This window comes from Ambystoma mexicanum, chromosome 1q, assembly GCF_040938575.1.
Source record: "Ambystoma mexicanum isolate Mex_15411 chromosome 1q, UKY_AmexF1_1, whole genome shotgun sequence".
In the NCBI taxonomy this organism is placed as follows: Eukaryota; Metazoa; Chordata; class Amphibia; order Caudata; family Ambystomatidae; genus Ambystoma; species Ambystoma mexicanum.
The window spans coordinates 845,758,842-845,782,885 of record NC_090922.1 but is presented as its reverse complement, the minus strand read 5'-3'; the positions used below and the strand labels follow the sequence as shown (position 1 = coordinate 845,782,885).

The following is a 24,044-nucleotide window of genomic DNA, read 5'->3' as shown; positions in this document are numbered from 1 at the left end:
GATTTGAATGTAGAAAACTGGGAACAAAAAGTGACATTTAGCTGAAACCTGGCTTAGTGAAACTGGATTCTGCCTGACAACTACCCCCGACAGGAGAAACCTGTTCAGCCACTCTTCCCAGGCCTAGCTGCATCCTGCTGCCCCTTGCCAAAAGGAGTTGTCACCTCTATGATTAGATTAGGGGTGGAGCACCTGGGAACTGGAAGGAACAGAACAATGCAACTCCCTTGACTCAGGCAAATGTTATATTGGGGGCGTCGTAAAGTGCCTTCCTCTTAGGGGAAACTGGGAGGGGCAGTGCCTCTGCTAGCAGCTGAGCTTGGGGGAAGTGGATAAACCAGTTATTCCACCCTGTGATATGGGAAGCCACACCCCTTTTTGACCAGGGCATAATTTTAAAAAGATAGATAACTCATAGTGCGGACTTGCCAGAATTATATAAGTAATATCATTATTTTTGTGATTTTTCTGTGAACATTTTGAGAGGCGTTAGGACCCTGTGGTGTATTCTGAGGGGTTGCTAGCGGAAAATAGGGTCTTACTCCAAATGTCTGCATGTTAAAAATCTGACACTTCATCAATTAATGTCCATACTCCTTGCGCACATGTGTGTAATTTTGGGTAAATGTCCGATATTGCAAAACCAGTTAAAAAGCGCAAAATGTTGTCATTTTTGAATGCAAGCCCCCAGGAAGATCAGAGGCGGACAAGCATTGACCATAAGGAATATATAATGTGCACATGTAATTTCAACAAATTGTATATCTGGGAAAGATGTATTTGAATCAAATATAGATTTGTGGGCAAACTGACCAGGGGAGGATCCTCTGACCCATAAACAGACCTCATTATGATGACAATCAATTTCCTTCCTCCAATCAAGGCAGAAAGGAAAGCTTGGCCAATGATAAATTGAGAGAGGGGCTGGCTTAGTGATGCTGCGCACACACCCACTTTCTAAACACATAAAAGCAGACAGTGCAGGACAAGTGGGGATCCCTTTTTCACTTTCCGCGGGACGCTCTGCCGGGAGACTTCAGACTTCAATCCATCAATATTCAGAGACCAAGACTTTACTTCAGAATTTGTAAAGAACAGGCCTAACCCACAAGCTGAGTTCTCTTCAGCAAGCCTCAAAATCATTTGCAGACTATTCACAGCCGAGCTGAGCTGTTGATTCTGTCCTGAAACCCTGCGCCAGAAAGATCCAGGAGCAGTGCTGTACCCAGAGAAAGCAGAGACACCCAGAAAGCAGACCAGAGATCCAGAGAACCACAGGCCGCTGTATCCAGGGAGCTGACCCAGACGCTGTGAGCAGAACCGGTGCATGACAGACCCAGCAGAGCGGAGCTGACCCAGGCGCTGCGCGCAGAGACCATCCGTGGCGAGGGAACCGCAGCCAATCCTGACCCGATCCGTGGCGAGGTCCAGTCCTTTCAAAGCTGGGAGTGAGTACTTAGATCAGATTGTGACAGAAATAAGCTCTTAGTTAAAATAGTTAAAATAATTTAATCCAACTATTTTAATCTGATTAGAACTGTCTCCTAGAAATCGTGTCACCTGTCATTTTCAAAGCTGTCACCTGTCAATTTGAGTTACTTTAAATCCGAAAAACGACCTTTACAAAATCGTTCATATCTCTGGAACCGTTTGTCCTAGGAACTTGGTTTAACTTTCCTCTGAAAGCTTAGAATCTACTTTTGCCGTAATTGCGATTCACGCACTCGCGAATTTTGCCACGATTTGCGATTTGGCCCGATTTCTTTACCGGTAAAAAGATAGCAGCTTTTTGCTTTCCTTTGCTAAAAATTTGTTTGCCTCTGAATAACCATCCCTGAATCATTGCTAAAGTGAGCCTGAGCTCATCCCAAGTATCTCTCACTCACCCTGAACCTCCTAAAGGGAATTAAAAGCATTTTCAGCATATTTCTCACTTCATTGCCACCACATTCAAAGCACTTGGGCCTGTGTTTTAAAACTCATACCTGTTTTTTCTAAGATTGCTGGGGTGGGAATTGAATTTCATATTGTATTTGATTGCATTCCTGAGAACTGTGTGTGCTACTTCCATCTCCTTGCATTGCATATAGGGGAGGGGGTGAATTGCCACCAGGGGAAAAGTGAACATATGATATCTTGTGAAACCATATTAGTTAGTTTCTGTACTGCATTTTCATTCAACATTGCATCCATTTGAAACCATAAAGGTATTTTCGCTGCCTTATCCATCCTACACCAACTCCTCATTGATTATAAAGAAGTGTGCTAGTGTCAGATTACCCATTGTTGATTAACATTATATTTATAAGGGTGATATCGATTATTAATTTACTATAAAAGCGTGGTATCTATATTTTGTTTTATTTCTCAAATAAACCTTTTAAACTTGCAAAACAGAACTACTTCTTGGCTCAGTGGGGTCAGGGGGATTTTAAGAGAGGGGTGTTATATAGGGGTAGTCATCCAGAACTCATGAACTGGACATAAAGATATATCAATAAGGGTTTCCATTCAGTATCCCAGACTAGGCATTGACTTAGCTGTAGTGTTAAATTGAATCCTCTTACAACTGGTATACTACATAGTATCGTCGCCGGATTAGGAACTAAAGGAAGCTCTGCATTTACAATATGGTTAATCGGTTGCATATCTTGTATAAATCTCCACGACTCTCCCTTTGTTTTTTTTGATCGGATACACCGCAGTATTACACGATGATTCCGATATCACCTGACTTGTTTTATCAGTGCTGAAATGGTCTGGAATATACCCTCATCAGCATCTAGAGACATGGTGTACTTTCTTGCTCGGAGTAAATCGCTCCTAACTTCAGCTTTATTTTGACTTCCACTCTTCCCCCTTAATTAACCTACATCATAAGGGCCTGTAGTACAAAGGACACTAAGCGCCTTCTCCAAGTCTTCCTGAAAAAATGTTGGGCCCTGCCGCATTATCACCATTCGCTGTCGGACTTCCCTCTTCTCTATCCTTATCCAGTGTGTGATGCTCATAAAGAACACCACTTCATCGTCTTGTCGGTCTAACCTAAACATGTTATCATTTATGTCAGTCAATCTGTACCCTTCTTCGAGAGCTATTACTGTACTCCATGGTCTACCCTCATCGTCCATTCCTTCCAGCATTGCCATTTCCCTTCGTACTATGGCTGCTTCCATTTCTATAGGGATTGTCTGTCCCCCCATCTTCGCCCATAGGTATCTGCGGTCTAAACAAAAACTCATCCGGTATCCTCACAATTTTTCCCACTAAGCCAGGTAACCATGTCAGTAGAATGCTCACCCATACAGGAAAACCTCTGGTTCTGCTGGAACGCCTCACAAACCAACTTGCCCTGTGAATGCCAGTATAAATTTGCCCACTTTTAAATAGTGTATTGCTGGAGTGAAACACACTATCCCTTGATCAGTAAATGAAATCGTCATGTTAAGTTTTGTAAACAAATCTCTTTCCAAAATGTTAACTGGTGTCTGCTTGAATACACCAAAGGAACAGACATGTCACACTCTCCTATAGAGACTGGTAATTCATCAGTAAAAAGAGCTCGACTCGTAGCTCCAGAGAACCCTTGACCATTCATCGAAATACCCAACATTGGATATTTTCCCTCTCGTATACATGAATGAGTAGCCTCAGTGTCTACTAAAAAAGAAAAAGATTTGCGTCCTATCGTCACATCGACCGTTGGTTCCGCTTGGGGGGTCTGGTGTCACAGATAGTACTGAACACATCAAGTCCCCCCGTCTGTGTGCTATATGGTGGAGGATAAACTGTCCCCCCCTCTTGAGAATTGGCCATTCTGCACATTCCCTTAGCTCCCACATATGGGCGCAATGTGCCCTGTCATCCCACAAGTACAACATATTGGGGGAGCCTGTCTGACAAGTCCCCTTTGGTTAAATCCTCCCTGGGTATTCTGATTCTCATTCTGTGCATTTTTGAAACCCACCTTGACTATTTTGGAATCCATCTCTTCCTCTATAGCCCATACCTCTGCCTCGTGGTACAAACCCATAACCACCTTGGTCCATCGGGTGCTGATTATTAACCTGTGATGTACCAACTGCTTCTTGCATTCCCAGTCCTTCTCCGCTTGTCAGTACTGCCCCTTCTATGGCAAGCTTTGTCAATTTCTTCTGAACTAACTTGGCTTCCTCGATTTTCCTATTCTCATCTTTCTTCCTATTTTTCTCATGAAACAACCTGCAGTGAAGAACTATCGTCAGCTGCATCTCAGCCCATGGTTTTGCTTCCATTCCAACGTCTTTCTTCATTTGACTCTGTACTGGCTAAGGCAACCCCTGACATAAAATGTGGTAAAATAATGCCACAGTTTTTTCCCACAACTTGCGATTTTCAAGCTTACATTTCTCTTGAATATCCTGAATGTAAGCAATAGGATCTTCATCTTTCTTCATCTTACGTTTCATAATTGCACCCATATCTGATGTATCGGGATACTGTACCCTGAGAGCCCTCCAAACATCTGCTCTGCAATTATTAAACTGCGCGCCGTCATGCGCTGTGTTTTGTGCTGTCACACCTTCATACCCTGCTCTCCTACATATGTCATCAGCTCTCTGCCCAAGAATAGCTGCCAGGAGACCATTTATCTCCCCTATAGCCAATGTGTTTCCTCCTGTGATTTTCTCTAACTCGTATATCAATTTCCTTGTGCCCGAAGTCAACCTCGGGAGCTTGCACCTTCAATTGTCCTTATCCATCTGCAGCCATGGAATATACTGTTTTCTCGCTCCCCCTTTTTCCAATAAGGGAAACTGCGTAAACCCTAACCCACAGTCAGCCCCCATAGTCAGCCTATCCATGGCAGGGATGATCATCCCTGTCGGTCATCTTGTGGGTAGCAACCTTAATCTACTCGCATATGGCGGTGACTCTCCCTTCTCACTATGTGAGTCCTCAGGGAGGCTTTGGATATGTTATGGGATCCGGCATCCTATCCATAGGTTGTTCCAGATCCGACCATTTTACTTCCTTGTCTATCTGCAGGCTTCCTTCAGGAGCGCACACGCTGCCTCCCTCTTCCCCAAGGAAAGATTCTCTTTCCTCGTCTAAAATGTCTTATCACCAACTGGTGTGACTATTATCCCCTTCACCCTTGTCTAAATTCAGTCTACTTAAGGACAATGCTCAATGCCCGAGACTGAACAGATTTGTTTTCTTCGCTCTGAAATTGAAATGTTAGAGATGGATCCCCCTTACCTTGCCACCTTCCTTTAATTCTTGATAGGCCTTATTGATTCGGTCTCTGATGTTCCTGCATCACAGTTTTCATCTTCAAATACTATTCTCGATGCCCCTGACGTTTTCTTCCTTTATCGGAAAGAACTCCTCTGTTCTGTCCCATCGTATTGCTGGACTTGGCCATATTAGTTCTTTACGAATAGGTCTAATATCAAACTCCTGCTGTCTCCTACTTCATTCTAATTCTCTTTGCTTTCTCACCTCCCTTCTAATTCTTTCCTCCTCTTGCCTTCGCTGTTCTCTAGTCACTCCTTCCCTTCTTTCCTCTTCTTTCCTTCATCTCTGTATCCTTGTATCTCTTAATTTCTGAGCTTCCTCTTCTTCTGTTTCTTTCTCTTTTATCCCGGTCTTCTATCGCTCACTATCTGTCATACTTTCTTTGCTCTTGCGCCCGTTGTTCTTTTTTGCCTTGCTCCTCCTGATACATCTGCTCTCGTCGCTCCATGCTATTTCTTTTGTGCTGGTCTTCCTTCAATCTCTTCTCTTGTTCCCTGTCTTTTCTATCCTGTTTGTCCTTATCTTCTCTTTGCCTAACTTCCTCGATGTTTTTTCTATCTAGCTTGAGTAATATCTGTCCTCCCATACATTCATTCTGCACGAGCGGCCCTTGTCAGCTTTAGCTTTCCCTCCTTTCCATCTCCTAATCTCCCTTTCTATTTCTGTCACTACATTTGACCGCTCACTCTTCTCTTCTTTGTCTTGCATGATTTTAAAGATCTCCTCTTTTCCTCTTATTTTCCTCTGCACTATCATCACTGCTATAAGCAGGAGGTTCATATATCAGATTACTGTACACAGTCGCCGCTTTCTGTTCCTTTAAAGGATACTTCCCTACGTCTTCCGCACTAGCGTCTTTCACTTCCGGTGAGGTAAGGGGAGCTGACGGCTCAATGCTTTCCTCCTCACACTGGCTAAGCATCCACTCCTCAGGTGGCGGATCTTTCTTCTCTTCATGGTACATTTTTCAGAGCTCTAGGATTGCTAATCTTGTCTCTAATTTCTTCCCTGTGTACACAGCGTGCAAGTATGTGGTCATGTGTTGCAATACTGCTTTCAACAGTGATCCCCTTGTAGCCACAGCATGAACATTTTATCTTCTGTGCCCTTCACCCATTCTGCACTCTGTTTGAGCTTGGGCGTGTGCTTCGACAATGTCTTACATAAGTGCATCAAAGGAGTGTCTCCCATTATGACAAGTCTCAATTGAATTTCAATACTTACAATACTTTATGAAATACTCTTTACTTTTTGCTTAAATCACCACTTTTTCAACACCTTTAAAACCACAAATATGAGCGTGCACCATCAATCGCCGCTCAAGCCTCTAATTTCTAAATTAGCTATGTCTACCTTTGGATTTGTACCAACGACTTCACTAGATAGTCATTATCGCTCCTTAATTTTTCTCAATCTCTTCACAACTTTTTATCGTTCTTCGATACTTTAACTTAATGCACAATATTCACAACTAGTCGACTTTACACATCAACAAACACCTTGTGATCACCTTTTTTCTTCTCACCTTTTCTTAATACCCTGTACAGGGGTTGAGACGTCACCTTACGCAAACCTGTTCATGCGTTATATATTTCAATGTACTCCCAATGGAGTTGGAGACGTCTCCTTCTGACTTCCCATGAGCTAGAATTCTAGGCGCTATCCCTGTCTTTACACAATATTTCCTGTTACTCAAAAATGATCACAACCCCATTGCCTTAATTTGCCATTCCCCTTAGTCTACTCATCATTCCTTCGTTAATCAACTTTAGGCCATCGATATCGTCTCCTCCACTAATCTGACCACTTCAGCTTCCGTCCGCGGAGCGCTTGTGGAAACCGGGCAGGGATTTCATCAAAGGGGGACCTGCCAACCGTCTCGGTTCTTCGTGCAATATTTTCTATCAGCTGCTCTCCACAGGAAACCCTGCGATCTTCCGGCTAATGGCGGAGGATGCCCGAACGTCTGAAACTCTGGAGTTGAACTAGTTTCGATCTTTGAGCAATCTGACACTGCTATCACGTGAATGTGAGGCCCTTTGGGTAGCATACATGCAGTGGATGGGAAGCAGAGTAACTCTTACACCAAATAATCCAACCAACTCAGGAAGATGGCAAAGGTTTCTGTTTTATTATCAATTGTCTAAAACAGGCATCAACGGACATTTAGTAAAAATGTTTCATACATGACGACAAACTGTGTGGCAAATAAGAGAAACCTACGAGGGATTGTGATACGTTCAAGGGGAACATCTAAGTATACTTTCTATAAGGGGTTGGGTTGTGATTGGATATCTACTGTCAGGTGGACATCTTATGCCCACATCTAGTGCAAGTCGTCTCATCACTATTAGGTCCATGGTATATCCTTGGCTCTCAAACTATAAGGCCTTTCGTTATATGTCCCTCTACAATTGGTTGGCACGCTCGTGCTCGTCTGGAACATTCACCTCACTAGCAGCACTTCAGCTCAAACCCCAGGTGTCAGGAGGTGGACTTGACTGTACCTCCCCACCCAATTAGCCCAGCATCTCATCACCCATGCCTTCTGCCATGTAGATTGTCTTTGAGCTTGGCCTTACCATGTATTCTTGTCTCTGGGAATATAAGGGGGTGCACGCACGACTATTGTCATTCTAGAACTCCTCGCCCAACGTTATTTCCATCCCTGGCTCACGTGACAGGAGACCACGATTTGGTCCATTTTACAGCATTTAATTAAGACTTGCACTCACTGTGTTCTTTCTTTGCACCATAGCAAGGGATTATTCAGCATCTCACATTCACTGCCTTCAAGAATAGATAACCAGTCTTAGCTGCTTCAGCCTTGACACCAGGCCAGACAGCCCTTCCAGACTCCTCCCTGATCCCAGCTAATTCATACTGCAACACAGCTTTCAGCTCTTCCCTCCATGGGTCCGAGCGTACTAAATATATGACACCGATGCCCAGCTTCTATACAATGGTGGCTCCGCCTGCAGTCTATTCACTACTTATAGCCAGCGCCTAAGATTACTTGATCTGCTTGCGTTACAGCATCTGTACAGTTATTGAACGGCTTGCATTTTCTGCAGTGCTTCTCACATGTGCAATCTTTTTTTTGCATTTGAAAGTTTACTTGATTCTCAACTTCGTCATCTGTTTCTAAACGGTCCATACGTTTTCTTCTTCAGCCAGTCTTCTCTGTGCATCACGCTCGTCTTTTGTGATGTCACCAGCTCCTTTTTAACTCTTTTTCATATTCCTTCAGGGCACTCCTCAGTTAGATTGTCATCTCGTCGGGAATACATTCGATAGGATTTTCTCAGTGGATACCTTTTCTCGAATATTCGCAGTGGAATGGTCACAACTGCTGGTGTCAAGCATGGCTCAATTTCAGGCTTCCAGCATACAGGTGGTAGGGGGGCAGGACTTCCTGAAGATGCATGTGGCTGCTCCTCTACACTTTCAGTAAATGTTCCAACCGATTTCTAGCTCCAAACATTTACTTAGCTATCCCCAGTCGCAGATCTAAGGCAAATGGCCCCAAATGCAAGATTAACAGAGGGCCCTGGGTCGCAGATCTTAGGGTGGGAGGAGTAATCGGCTATCGCATGTGCAACATTAATTAACTTGGGGACAAATGTTTTATTTATTGTAAATTGCTGACATCAGTAATTGCCTCCCGTTGTAAATGTTGTGCTTGCTGATCCTGTGAAAAGGATACAATCTCAGACGGAAGCCTTGTGCAGCACGTGTTGTTTGACTTGGAGGTCAGAAAGGCAGAGCAAAGGGGCCCCGTGGGCATTTTGCTAAATCTGCCTCTGCCTACTCTTCCAGGAATTGCTCAGTCGATCCGCCTGCTGTGTCCACAAGAATCTCCAGCACCCTGATATTATTAAGCCTGCAGCTCCCTTCTGCATTCACTGCATTTGGTTCCAGGAACACTAATTTGTTCATCAACTGCTCCACCTGTGGCTCAAGGGTCCACACATCGTCTTCCACCATCAAGCTTTCTTCTGCCTCCTGCACTCTCGCCAAGATCTTTTGAAGAGTTTGCCTTAGAGGGGAGACATTTTCACCCAAGGATTCATCCTCGGACACTTGTAGACTTCATACGCACAGTGTTCTTCTAAGACACTCTGAGCGAATTTTAGAAATCTATTCTGGAATCCTTTGAACTCCCAGTGCCAGCTGGAGTGTCACTGGGCTAATTGGAAATGGCTGGCATGCACAGATTGTGCACAAGAGAAAGCCCGCCACCTTCTGTTCTCAAGCGACGCATTGCACTGATAGGTTTGACTGTCTCCCGGTCTTCCGTTTGCATGCCAACCTCAGCCCTTTCTGGGGGGAGTCATGTTGCAGGCCTTGCTGAAATCTTAGGAGATGGCATATTTTAATGTATGTTGCTTATCTATATATTCACAAATTCAAAGAAATGAATACGATCTATGATGTACATCCTAGAATAGGGTGTGTGTGCATTTAACACATCATAATGTATAGTGAATTTGGCCAGTCACTAGCCCATGGCTCATCCTTTGTTTAGAAAGCCTTCTGCTCCTTGGTCATGAATGAGATGAATGAGATTGTGAATTGCCATATTAAAAGAGTTGTACCAAAGTTGGAATGCCTTTACCATGCTAGTCCTGCACAAAATACCACTGAAACGGTCGTAAGCCATAACCCACCTTTTCCATGGAGGATCCCTATCCTTCTGTGTCATGCTAAGGTCAATAGTTCTGCAGACAATGGGAGAGTAAACCTTTGTCGTACTAATATTTATCACATTAATGTATTTGGTATAAAGTGTTATGTAACTGGGAACAATTTGCCGTTCTAGGTGTGCATTGCGTTAGGTGACGTGGGCATATTTATTTATGCAAATGATCTCTAATTAAAGCAGCTTATGAACCTGCTACATTGGGGCATGCTTGCTCTGGAGCCTGTCTGCCTATATAAGCATGTTTCGGCCACCACTCACTGCTAATTTAACTGCAAGTTTTAAAGTTGCCATGAGCAGCCTAAATTACTATTAGCATGAAGGGATGCATTCAATTGCGTTTCTTAAATTGTGTTTGGAAACTTTATGAAGATAAGAAGCTCTCCACATGTAGCAATTTTCCCTTAGCCCTCTGCAAGCTTTGCCCACTTACAGATGCACTATGATTTGTAGTGGCCAACCCAGGAGGGGAGAACAGTTCCCACTAGCTGCTGCAATAGAGCCCCCACAACTCCAATTTGTATTTGGGCATGTTGGGTCTTTGAGGCTCACCATTACATTTATTTTGCAGCACTTGCATTTTGCCTGACTAGGGCTCCTTAGATTGCTACTTTGAAGCTCGCCACTGCTTGTATTTTGCCACCCCTGCGTTGCCTGACTAGGGCTCCTTAGATTGCTACATTGAAGCTCGCCACTGCTTGTATTTTGCCATCCCTGCATTGCCTGACTAGGGCTCCTTAGATTGCTACTTTAAAGCTCGCCACTGCTTGTATTTTGCCATCCCTGCATTGCCTGACTATGGCTACTTAGATTGCTACTTTGAAGCTCGCCACTGCTTGTATTTTGCCATCCCTGAATTGCCTGACTATGGCTCCTTAGATTGCTACTTTAAAGCTCGCCACTGCTTGTATTTTGCCATCCCTGCATTGCCTGACTATGGCTCCTTAGATTGCTACTTTAAAGCTCGCCACTGCTTGTATTTTGCCATCCCTGCATTGCCTGACTATGGCTCCTTAGATTGCTACTTTGAAGCTCGCCACTGCTTGTATTTTGCCATCCCTGCATTGCCTGACTATGGCTACTTAGATTGCTACTTTGAAGCTCGCCACTTTAAGCTCGCCACTGCTTGTATTTTGCCATCCCTGCATTGCCTGACTAGGGCTCCTTAGATTGCTACTTTGAAGCTCGCCACTGCTTGTATTTTGCCATCCCTGAATTGCCTGACTATGGCTCCTTAGATTGCTACTTTAAAGCTCGCCACTGCTTGTATTTTGCCATCCCTGCATTGCCTGACTATGGCTCCTTAGATTGCTACTTTAAAGCTCGCCACTGCTTGTATTTTGCCATCCCTGCATTGCCTGACTAGGGCTCCTTAGATTGCTACTTTGAAGCTCGCCACTGCTTGTATTTTGCCATCCCTGCATTGCCTGACTATGGCTACTTAGATTGCTACTTTGAAGCTCGCCACTGTTTGTATTTTGCCATCCCTGCATTGCCTGACTATGGCTACTTAGATTGCTACTTTGAAGCTCGCCACTGCTTGTATTTTGCCATCCCTGCATTGCCTGACTATGGCTCCTTAGATTGCTACTTTAAAGCTCGCCACTGCTTGTATTTTGCCATCCCTGCATTGCCTGACTAGGGCTCCTTAGATTGCTACTTTAAAGCTCGCCACTGCTTGTATTTTGCCATCCCTGCATTGCCTGACTAGGGCTCCTTAGATTGCTACTTTAAAGCTCGCCACTGCTTGTATTTTGCCATCCCTGCATTGCCTGACTAGGGCTCCTTAGATTGCTACTTTGAAGCTCGCCACTGCTTGTATTTTGCCATCCCTGCATTGCCTGACTAGGGCTCCTTAGATTGCTACTTTGAAGCTCGCCACTGCTTGTATTTTGCCATCCCTGCATTGCCTGACTAGGGCTCCTTAGATTGCTACTTTGAAGCTCGCCACTGCTTGTATTTTGCCATCCCTGAATTGCCTGACTATGGCTCCTTAGATTGCTACTTTAAAGCTCGCCACTGCTTGTATTTTGCCATCCCTGCATTGCCTGACTATGGCTCCTTAGATTGCTACTTTAAAGCTCGCCACTGCTTGTATTTTGCCATCCCTGCATTGCCTGACTAGGGCTCCTTAGATTGCTACTTTGAAGCTCGCCACTGCTTGTATTTTGCCATCCCTGCATTGCCTGACTATGGCTACTTAGATTGCTACTTTGAAGCTCGCCATTGTTTATATTTTGCCACACTTGCATTGCCTGACTATGGCTACTTAGATTGCTACTTTGAAGCTCGCCACTGCTTGTATTTTGCCACACTTGCATTGCCTGACTATGGCTACTTAGATTGCTACTTTAAAGCTCGCCACTGCTTGTATTTTGCCATCCCTGCATTGCCTGACTATGGCTACTTAGATTGCTACTTTGAAGCTCGCCACTGTTTATATTTTGCCACACTTGCATTGCCTGACTATGGCTACTTAGATTGCTACTTTGAAGCTCGCCATTGTTTATATTTTGCCACACTTGCATTGCCTGACTATGGCTACTTAGATTGCTACTTTGAAGCTCGCCACTGTTTATATTTTGCCACACTTGCATTCTTTCTAAGACTCCTAATTTAGATAGTTGCTTTAATCCCCCCCGGGAGGATAGCACAGCAGCAGCGTGCGCGTCTTGGAAGCAAGACGACACAAAGACGACACAAAGCAACAACTGGTTCGATCCCCGGGTCCGCGCTTAGAAACCTCCGAGTGTTTAAGCGCGTTATAAATTCGTAACTAAGACAAAGAAAAAAAAAATCTAATCTTAATCTGTGTTTCCTCTGTAACAGCGCCTCGATGCCTCATGGGCTGCAAGTGCGCTTAACAAATGCAAATAAAATAAATAAAAATAAAAATAAATCCTCACCACTGTTATATTTTGCCACACTTGTGTTTTTTATCACAGAATATTCCAAAGGTAGGTTTTGCCACATAATACAGTTGAGTCCTATGAAGGGTCGTTCCAGCGGTTCACATAGTCACACACATTTTACATGCACGCTATTATGACTATACACTACGAGAAACATACATCACCCTCGGTCAGAGCGCCTCTACCCATAGAATACAGCTGAGTCCCACGCAAAATTCAGTCCACCTGTTCACATAGCTTGACTCTCTTGACAATTTAACACACCGCCCATCCCACACCTGTCGATATGGGCTGCTGTTGGGGACCTAGCCATTTCTGACATACATTCGATCAGGCTATAAATGCACACACACAGTTTAAAACTCTTGTCACTACCTCTCAACTCAAACTACGGTCTTCCAAAGGGCGTTCAGCCCCACAGTGCTTCGAGGCCATACCAATGGTAGTAGGTGCTATACAAATGCCAAATAACATAACACTGGTAGGGGAAAATGTTTTATGAAAGGGAAGAGGAGACAGAACTAAAGTTTTAAGATGGCATGCCTCCTGCACCCAAAGCGTGCAAAGAAGGGAGAACTCCCTCCCGTTTGCCCCAAAAAACAGCAAAGGACAAACATTGAAATTTGCTGTCAATGAGATCAACTGGACCCCATGGAAAGGCATGCTCTATAGGTAGAACTCTTGCTCCATTGGTTTCATGAGAATATCTGTCTCTCTGCCGCTGCCCCATTTCCACACCTCTTGTCAATTTTAGGCCATCGCCTGATATCCATCACCAGCAGCACTGAAATAACTGAAGTCATTGCAGGATACACTGTATCCTGCTGCTCTTGGTGGGAGGTGTCAGTGTGAGGAGGGTACTTCAGTGGACTGAGGGGTGGCTGAGAGCTCATGAAGGTTCTCCCAGAAACCCTGATGTGCAATAGGTTTGTTATGGGGTCTTCACTTTTTCCAGCCAACAGGGCAGTATGTGGGATCCTCCTGCTACTGGCTGGTTTATGAGTGTTGGAGCTTTGTTCATACAATGCTACAGCATCTCTCAATGGTTCCCTCACCCTCCGATGCAACTGACACAAATCGCACTGCATTCTTTTGTCAGGTTGGAAAGTTAGCAAAAGCAGCTCCCTCGAGGCCTTAAAGGCAGCATAACCCAATACTAAATCACCTGAAGTTGTGCTGCTTTCAAAAGTGGCATCTGAATATTTGAATCCCCATAAACACGAAACCAAACTATATGCTTCTGGTAAGAGCACTCGCCCGGATCTGTGTGTGATCTGCAAATCGCAGGTTCAAATCCCAGCAAGGCCAGCTCAGCCTTTCATTCTTCTGAGTTCATCAAATGAGTAACAAATGTGCTTACATAATAATATATGTACATACATTTTTTGCCATAGTGGTTTGGTGAAAGTGCTGTATAAATAACATTGTTAGATGTTATCCCTCTCTCGGTGATTATATATATATTTATACATAAATATATACTAGTGGTACCACCCGGTGTTGCCCCAGTCTGTAGCCGACATGCACATGGGGATCTGCTATAGCCTTGTGTATGTTTTATTGTGTCATAACTTCCAATTTTTGAAAAATTGCAAAATCTACTGGTCCCTGCCCTGTGCAGGGTAAATGGGTGGGGTTGGTCGAATGTCACTATCACCAGTACAGCCCAGACTGGTATGCCGACCTTGGACAAAAAGGTCACCCCATCAACTGTTATTGGACTAGAGCCAACCACGAACATACAAACACACTTTCACAAATATATATATATATATATTTTATTTATTAATTTGGAGCAAGAGAGAGTGATCCTGGTTACTATATGAAATGCATAAAAATGTAGCCGAGTCTGGGGGTGGGGCAGAGCCCAAGGTCTGGTGTAAAAGATGGAGTAGTAAATGAAATGTGGCAACATTAAAAGAGCGTGAACGAGAACAAATCAAAGAGGAAACCTATTGAGCTCATCACGTGTGATCGATGGCTGTGGATTGCACAGTCAGCCATGTTAAAGGACAGCTAGATAAAGAAACGGGGACCTGTGCCTGAAGGAGCCAAAAGAAATGTTGGCATGGCACGCTCTTAATTAACTCACCATCGGGTTTCCTTTTAGCTAAAGGTGACAGATTCCCAATGTCATATCCTTTTTAAGGTCATTTGAGCAAGCTGCCAGCACCTTTCTGGAAGAGTTAATGCGACATTTACTGTCATTAAATGCCCACAAGGTCGGGAAAGATTGGCAGAACGGCATATGTCAATGGAGTGCAGGTTTTGACGTCAGAGACGAGTGAACAGGAGGAACCAGTGGGTTGGGACTGCTAACTTCATCAGCATCCAGAAACACGTCAGCAGTATGTCGAATACGCGGCCTGGTGACGTCATTAGAGCACAGCAGGTTTGAATACTCTGCGAGTGGCGCATCTGTTTTGTTCACTTAGTGCCACCATCTTGCTTTTGGGCAACGCCAGAGAGCTACCCAACCCCAGTGTAGGTGGTGCATGGGTGAGCTACCAGCCGTCCTCGTCCAGAGTGACGGGTATAGCTGCCAGCATATTTCGGTCTCTGTGTGAGTTTGAAAGGATATACAATCTGTGGTTTGACTTCATTATCATTCACCGAAGACAGTCCAAATCTGCGGGGCAGATGTTTCTGCGCAAAAGTAAGATTCAGTAATGGGCGACGATTTAAAAACTCTTCTCGGGCTTGGGTCATCTCCCACAGATGATCTCTCTGGAAGTATGGGACTTCCCACTCAGCCTGCACTTCCCGGCAGAGAGGAATCCTACAGAATCTGCCGGGGGGCAAGACCGCAGCCAAGCAGTCTGGCCAGCAAGAGCAGCAGCTTTCAACATAGGCCAGCAGGGTTTATGGTCATTGCATCGAATTCCTGGCATCTAAATGCATTTGCATTGAATTTTTCCCATCTAAAAAATGTGCATCGAATGCATTTTTTTTTCTTTTTTGGGGGGGGGGGGTTGTTGTTTACCCTTAAATATCCACCTGAACAAAAATTCAAATTTTGCCCCCCAAAAACATGCATTCGATGCACATTTTTTAGACGGAAAAAAATCGATGGACTGGCATTCAATGGAATGACCAGATGCCGGCCAGCAGCATAGCACTCACTGCTTTATCATTTAAAATTCAGGACTGGTCAAAACGAACGCACGTGCCGAGTGCAGCTTGGTGCAGCTTGTTTAATCCATTTTAGCATTTCATTCAGAAATCCAAAGGCTCAGGATCCCCCACACATTGCATTTTTTTGCACAAAAATCTGAACAATCTCTCTTCAGATTTGAACGCATTTTGCCATAAATTGGGGCTGCCTCTACCTGACTTTTAACAGAGGCGTAGGCAGGGTAGGGCCTGAGCGGGCAAGGCCCACCCAAAATCTGAAAATGTCCACTCATCAGTGCTGTGTGGGCATTTACAGATGTTAATGTCACTGCCATGGGTCCAACTATATTAGCTTCAGGCCCCACTAGTTAGACAATCCTGGCTACGCCTCTCACCTGACACCGAGTTCCCCATTGTAATACATTCACCAAATGTGGACTTAAACCCGAGGTTTGCTAGATCCGGCTATCGAGAGCCACTGAAAGCGTGGATGGCCTCACGGCACAGCTGTGCATTTGAAGAGGCCGGAGTTTTACTGCTATGTGATACGTGGAGCCAGTGTCAATAATTTTTTATAAATGTGTTTGCATGCTGGCCCTAAACGCCACCCCAACTGCAGATGAGGAGTTATTCCTGAATGCAAACTGAGAACTGGGTCCCTTTTGGCTGCTCGTGGAACGAACGTGCTGAATCCTCAGGGCACTAGGACCTACTCTTTCTCCCCAGCGGTGCGACTTTCCTTCGCTGCCCCACCGTGTACATCGAACCTGAGCAGGTCATTCTCTGTGCTCATTCAATTATTGGCTTCTCTGCTGATATTGCCAATAAGGATGACATCTTGTGCCAAATCTCAGGAATGTGTATTCGTATTTCTTCTGGGCCAGTGACGCTGCATTCAAACTTCCAGAGGATATTATTAAAAAAAAGAATCAGACAGTAGATCATGTTTTTTGATTCACATGAGAGTGGCATTACATGCTTAATTCCTGGAGAAAGTAAACTTAAGCCAGAGTTTATTAGCTTCCCTGTATGCACACACATAGCAGCCATGAAACTAGGTTAGAAATAGCTGTTGGATTGCGCTTAATGCTCATTACTCTTGGCCCTCGTGATGGAAGCATTAGTGGAGCAGAGCGGATTAGGGGGGGGGGGGATTTGTGAGACCATCTGTTCTGAAATCCACAATAGGAACGAGAGAGAACCCGTTTCAGTGGCCACCGCGTTACTGCATTTTGGCAATCCATGTTATTCAGGACTGCGTTCAATGGATAGGATTGAAGAATTTGCTACATAGTCAACTCTCAAAAATCAGTCCTCTTTTTGATAAGGGGAAAGCTAGTGCTTCTCCCATGCATTTCTCGAGACAGTGGAGGAAAGTTCCCAAAGTGACTTGTAATCTAGATCACAAAAAAAACCACAGGGTTTAGTTTCGCAATCTCAATTTGTTTCCAATCACACATGATGCGAAACATTGGGGCGCACTGACGGGTATCCCATTGGTGAATCACGGCTTCAATCAGATGATCATTGTAAGTCCCAGGGTGGTTCTTTGAAAGGCTGATCTTAAGAGAGGTGCTCCGGGACTCGCGCCTGCCTCAGATCTGCCTGGACATGTTGTTCAGATCGGTACGTGCTATGGTGCACACACGGGCAAGCTCATATTTCTAGGTTTTAAAATGTGGCTTTGAATCATACGGAAAACCTAGTAAAATTAGAATGAAAATCGATAGCTCTGTCGATTAAAGGTCCTGCAACAGAAATCAGTCTGTACTGTGACTGCTTCCTATGTAAGGGGGGGCGGGGGGACTGGGTATCTATGGCGGTTAGGGAAACCACCCGCTCTATTATGCAACACCTGCAGGTGGTAGACTGAGGGTCCTAAAGAGCTCCCTTGGCACCTAAACGTGGTGCCATGTAATCCCCTTGTCACACAGGTGGACTGGTGTTCCCAATAATACAATGTCTCGTATCCTGGATGCAGATCATCTCACGGCTTTCACCCCCAACCTCTGTTCCCTTATGAAATGGTAATAGTAAGTATTGCCTTTCCCTCCTCATACGTTTGCCATCACTCAACTGGAGCCCCATAGGAGTTCGACTCTATAGGAAGCGCCGGGGACCGCAGAGCAGGGTCAGATAATAATAATAAAATAAAAGATGGAAACCACACAGCAGTACACAAAAAGACACCGGTCCAGCGTCCGCCCTCCATGAACAAACTCACTCACAGCATTTCCAGCTGGAAGCCTGGACCTCTCCACCGCCATGACACTAATGCGTGATCCCAAAATGGCGAGCAGGATATGAGGCCGAATTTGTTTATCACAACAATCCCAAAACTGAGGCATAAGCAAAAACAAGGGGGAATGCACCTGGTGAGGTGGAGCACCTTTGAGGCTTGCATGATTCACAACTCCTACACTGACAGAGAAACAAACCCACCAGCCAGAATGCTTATTGAAACAATTAGTGCCACAGCATAACTATAGAAATGTGCAGAAGGGTCCCGACTGCGAGAAAATTAGGGTGGCATTCCAGTGTGTTGAGAGTAAGAAGACCAGAAGATGAAGAAAGCGAGGTGGCAAAATCAAGAGACACACATGCAAGGAGTGAAGAAGGAATTGGTGGCCATGCCTAATAGTCTACCCTGCAAGGATGTTAATGTTGGCAGCAAAGTGCCCTCTGGGGACCTTCACCCAGCCAAGTAACCCTAAGGTTGAGCAGTTCACCTGCTAACAGTGCTATCCAGGCCCTGGCTCCTGAAGTGGAAGCCCCCAACTGAAAGAGAAGCTTGGAATCTGAAGAGCCCGACCAGAGCTGAGAGAGGCTGCTACCTCAGAAGGTGTCCCATTGTCTGGTGACGTAATTGCTACAACCTGACAAAAACATAAGTGTGGGTGAAAGAAATGCTAGCCGGCAGAACCCCCAGGGCAAGTCTTGCTCTGGTAGGCGTACAGCAAGGTTCAATGGGATTGAGCATCTCTGGGGCCACCATGCAAGATCAAGAAACCTGGCCAGGACAGGCCTCTGTGCCCTCTTGGGGCGCTTTAGACCACCCTAAGACCATGAGGGAACTGAAGAACTCTCTGCCGAGAGCCCGCACCCCAGAATTATGCAGATTAAAATAATGTTGGTATATTGGATACTAGGCTCGGTAATATTGGGATCTTTTTCACAGGTTTTTGAGTTACGCCTCCATCCTGACACTGTTTTCCACAAGAAGGTCCTTTTTTGTGGTTTAGCAGGGATACCCAGGACGCTGTGGATGCTTGTCCAACCCCCAACACAGGCTGTAGTGACCCAGACTGAAGCCAGGTATTGATCGGGAGAATATAGATTACCAGCTGGAGGGGGAGGGAGGAGAGGCTGAGGAAACAGAACTCACGCAAGAACCAAGGGATTTTACGGGTCATCCGGAGCCCGCCCTTCTGATGCATTGTTTCTTTCATGGCCTAGTAAAACATGATTTAGAGTTTACTTCAAAAAGAAGTATATCTTATCTGGGAATAAAAGGAAGTTCCCACTTCTGTGTCTAGAGTCCTTTGTTCCATTTGCCCTCTGACAGCATTTTGAAGGGTCATTGTGCATTGATGCTTGCTTTATCTCTTGAAGGCCAATAAAGTCAGTGCTTCTAAGATGGGTGTTAGTAACGCCTGTTTACAGTGTGCCACTCTACAGGTTTGGTAGCAAACACAATATGACTTGTCTAGTGTGTCTTGTGTATTGCTTGCCACTTACCAGTATGTGTGGGTTAGTTTGGAAAGCACATTTTCTATGCTGACTGTGGTAGAAGGATTGGTGATCTAGGAAAAGAGTAAAACCTGTATGTTATATTCCGGTTCTGTCTATTCTCGCCTCTGATGTCAATGAAACCTTTGGTGCCACACCAGCATGATTTAATCAATTCCGTTGTACATGTTCACAATTGTAATGATTGACAATGATTTCCTCAGGCTTAATTGATTGCTCTTTAAATAAATTGCAGCTTCTTTCGTTACAGAAAAAAGAGTGGGCTTGGGACGAGAGCAAGATGATGGTGATGCAAGACCCGATATACAGGTAAGAAGAGAATTCAGTGTAAAGACGTGAAATGGTGTGAAGCATTCCCTCGGCATTCTGGTACACAATGCATTCCGTGGGCTGTGAGCCGTGATCTCCTGTGCCATGGGTCTGCCTGCCAGGCTCCTGGAGAGGCTTCATTGCAACCTCAAATGGAATGGGAAAGGAAGGCTAGTACCGCCTGCTCGTCTCCTGCATGCCCTCGAGCCTCTCGCATAAAATAAAATGGGAAGGGGATAAAATGACACTTCATCCTTAATACATTAAGCAAGTGGGGGCATGTAGACCAGTGTTCTGCCACCTTCGTCCCTGCAAAGACTATTTGCGCTATGATGTTAGGAATTTGACTATCGACACGGTGGGTGTGCGCTCGCATGGAATCTTTTCAAATTTTAAAAGAAATTGATTGATGGTAGATGAACCTCTGGAAAGTGTGTGGGGCTAATCCGCACACATTTTCCTACTAACTGCACAACATACACATAGACCTGTTTACTCCTGGGTGGACACAACCTACAGACGCCATCCCCCCTGTCATATTTAGTTGGGATATGACAGACAAGGGAAAATAAAGGCATCTCTGAAGGGGGTGGGCAAAACCTTCCTCCTGGCATGGCAAGCCTAATTACCTATCAAATGCTCCATGGATCCGCCCTGTACTTTTGTGTAAGCACTGCAGATTGGTAGCAGCAATTAACATAATTTGCATACTAATAGAGTATACTTCAAACAGGCCCACATGTGGCCTAGCTGCAGAGGTGAACAAAGGAGACAGGAAACCCCAACAACCTTTGAAATGCACTGTGTTAACCTGAAGCCAGCTCCTGCCTCTCAGTATCAAGGGTGGTGACCTATCATATCTGGGACTTTGTGTTACAGTTTGTTTGCTTATTGATTTTGTGTGGCGCGCCAAACCCAAAGGTAACAGGGCGCAACATAGAACAGGAAAATATGAGTACTTAAAAGCTTAGTTACGGGGTAAGGCACAATATAAATATAAAACATTACCATTCGGCAAATCAGTTAGAAAATATACATATATAAAGTCAGCAAATTACATTTTGGCAAATCAGTTAAAGAATATACATATATACAGTTAGATTGAGTAGGATCTGTTGGTGTAATAGAGGCATGGTTAATCTTGGGGGTCATTAGAGCGTAGCCATGTGAGAGTATTCCGCCTAAAGCTATAGTAGGATTGGTCTGTTCTAATGTTAAGTGGAAAAGCATTCCAGTATTGGGCTGCCTTGACTGGGAAGCTGCTGCCGCCCGTTTATTTTGTCTAAATTTAGGTACCTGTAGGCAGTAGGAGTTGATGTTTCTGGTGAGGCGGATTGAAGTTTTTCTTACTATTCTAGCTGCCGGGTAGGGGGGGAGGGGCTGCGTTGTTTAGACATTTGAAGATGAGTGATGCCGTTGTAAGTGAGATTCTGTCACAGATTTTGAGCCATTTGTATTCTCTTCTTTTATTGGAAATGTGTTCCTTGTAGGGTAAGTTTAGGGCAGTTGTAAGGGCGTTATTTTGCAGTGTTTGAAGTTTTTCGGTGATGTATTTATTGGCTCCCAAATACAAGGCATTGCAATAGTCAAGTTTGGAGAGTATTAGGGCGTTAGTGATAATGATGCAGCTGGCTCGGGTGTGGAAGGTTCTACTTGCCCTGATGAGCTTGCACATGTAGGCAGTAGAGGATGCTAATGAGTTCACTTGTTTCTTTAGTGTCAAGGCTGAGTCAAGGTGAAAGCCTAGTGTTTTCACTGTTTTGGCTACTGTAATAATATTGCCATCAATATTAAATGCCGAGTGGTTGGAGTGGAGTTATTTTAGGTTGGCGTCGGTCGCCGAGGAGCAGGATTTCGGTTTTATCATCATTCAGGCATAGGCAATGCGTGGCCATCCATGCCTGAAAGATGAGGTATATTTTGTTTACCAAGGCCGTATCAGAGTCGAAATTGCCCAAAAGGGGTATGAGGATCTGAGTGTCATCAGCGTAATTAGTGTATGTGACACCCAGTCTGTCCAATTTGTCAAATAGGGGCTTGGTAAAGATGTTGTACAGAGTTGGCGAGACGCAGGAACCTTGGGGTGCACCGCAAGTTATTTTAATGGGGTCTGCTGATGCCATTGTGGAGAAGACTCTCATTGTGTCTCGCCTCAGCTTCAAGGGAGACCTGCTGCTTTAATCAGGAACCACAGAAAACTCCATTAACCAGAGAGACCCTTTGATCGACAACAGACAGGAAGATGGGCAGGACTTAGTATTACATGTTTTCACCCCTTTACCTTTTCTGTTGTAAAGCACTCTGGTTATGACCTCACGCACGCAGGAGAGTTTGTGGGGACCCAGGATTGGTTTATTAAGAAAGGCTTAGCCTACACCAATCACTGTGGCCCATGTGGCTTTAAAAGAGGGCTGAGCCCCTCTTTTGGCAGATTTGAAGTGTAAGTGACTTCAATCCAGCAATCCAACTAAGTCAATGCTTAAGATGGATGCCTAATGGAAGCCCTTATTTATATATTTTTATGTCAGTTATTTAAATCTGGATGATGAACCCTTATATAACGCCCCTCTCTTTGGATCCCCCTGACCTCACTGAGCCAAGAAGTAGGTTTGTTTTGCAAATGAAAAGATTTATTTGAAGTATTACACTTTTATGAGCAAAATAATATTTCAAGAGCACACTTATGAATATGGACGGTAATCAACAAGGGGTAATATTACAACATTGACAATCTCTTTAATCACTTAGGAGTATGAATATGAAGGATACTGTAGCAGAGAATACCTTATATGATTCAAGGAAATGCAATGATGGGAAAGAATGCAACCCAGAAATAACTTGATATGATTTCAACAAAAGACAATATGGTCACTTTTTCCCCTGAGACTACTCACCCCCCCTCCCCCTCATGCAATATGAAGAGATGGAAATGAGGGCACACAGGTTTCAAGAATGCAGTTCAATCCCAGTTCCCCCAGCAAGCTTAGAGAAACAGGTATGATTGTAAAACAGGCAAAAATACTTTTGAATGTGGTTGCAGTGAAAGTAAAAATATGCTAAATTGAATTTAATTCACTAAAAGAGATTCAGGATGAGTGATAGTTACTTGAGATTGGTTCAGGTCAACACTAGCAATGATTCATGAATGATTATCAAATTGAAAACGAATTTCAGCAATTGAGAACAAGGAGCAGCTATTTTGACAGAAAATGAAATTGAGCCAAATTGCAATTTGCGGCAGTTTTTCACTTCTAGAACGTGCGGTTCAAAAGTAACGGATGTTTTTGTGAAGGTAGATTTTGCAGAAATAAAATCAAGATTTCAGAAATGACAGATGCGCTTTACAGATTTTAAATCAACAGGATGGACACAAGATTCTATAATGCTTGGAAGAGGATTACTTTAAACTAAGAAATTGGTTATGGACAGTTCTAGAGAAGATACTCACTCCTAGCTTTGGAATGGAATGGGCCTTGTCAAAGATCTGGTCAAGGGGTTTGGCTTCACTCTCGCCACCGGACAGGTCTCAGGCCCTATGGGTTCTGCTTTCAGCACTGTATGGTGGTCTGCGGCCTCTTGAACTGGATCTGACAGGTCTTGGATACAGCTCTGCTTTCTGGGTCTGGACCTTGGTTCTAGCACAGGGTTCTTGGAAGTGGATGGCAGCCTATTTTTCAGGTTTTCACTGCGCATTTTCTGGTGATTTCTGTCGAGCAGCATGCTTTCCAGTGGCCATTATGTTTCTGCTGCCAGCAATGCCTAGTGATGTTGCAGGGCTTGGATGAGTGGGTTGAGACATCCCACAGAAGACTTAGCAAGGAGTAACAAGAAGAACTAATTTGGACCCTGGCTGAAGGTACAGTCTGCCTTACAGCTTCCACCAGTGAAGGAAGGCCAGAATTTCCAAAGAGGGAAGCAAGATCTCTCCCCTAAACATTTCACAGGGAACAGAGGGAGATACTGAATCCAGAGGACCG

General features: G+C 44.5%; 1 protein-coding gene across 4 annotated transcripts in view; it reads left to right on the top strand.

The window, feature by feature from the left end:
• The window catches only part of NOS1AP (nitric oxide synthase 1 adaptor protein), a 1,516,567-nt gene that overhangs the window by 681,981 nt on the left and 810,542 nt on the right, over positions 1-24,044 (top strand). For 2 of the 4 annotated variants that reach the window (XM_069641481.1, XM_069641483.1), the window contains exon 4: positions 20,009-20,067. In XM_069641481.1, the coding sequence (XP_069497582.1) occupies positions 20,009-20,067 (59 nt within the window). Of the gene's footprint in view, positions 1-19,993; positions 20,068-24,044 lie in introns of all 4 variants that reach the window. The other 2 variants (XM_069641480.1, XM_069641482.1) reach the window with 1 other exon arrangement.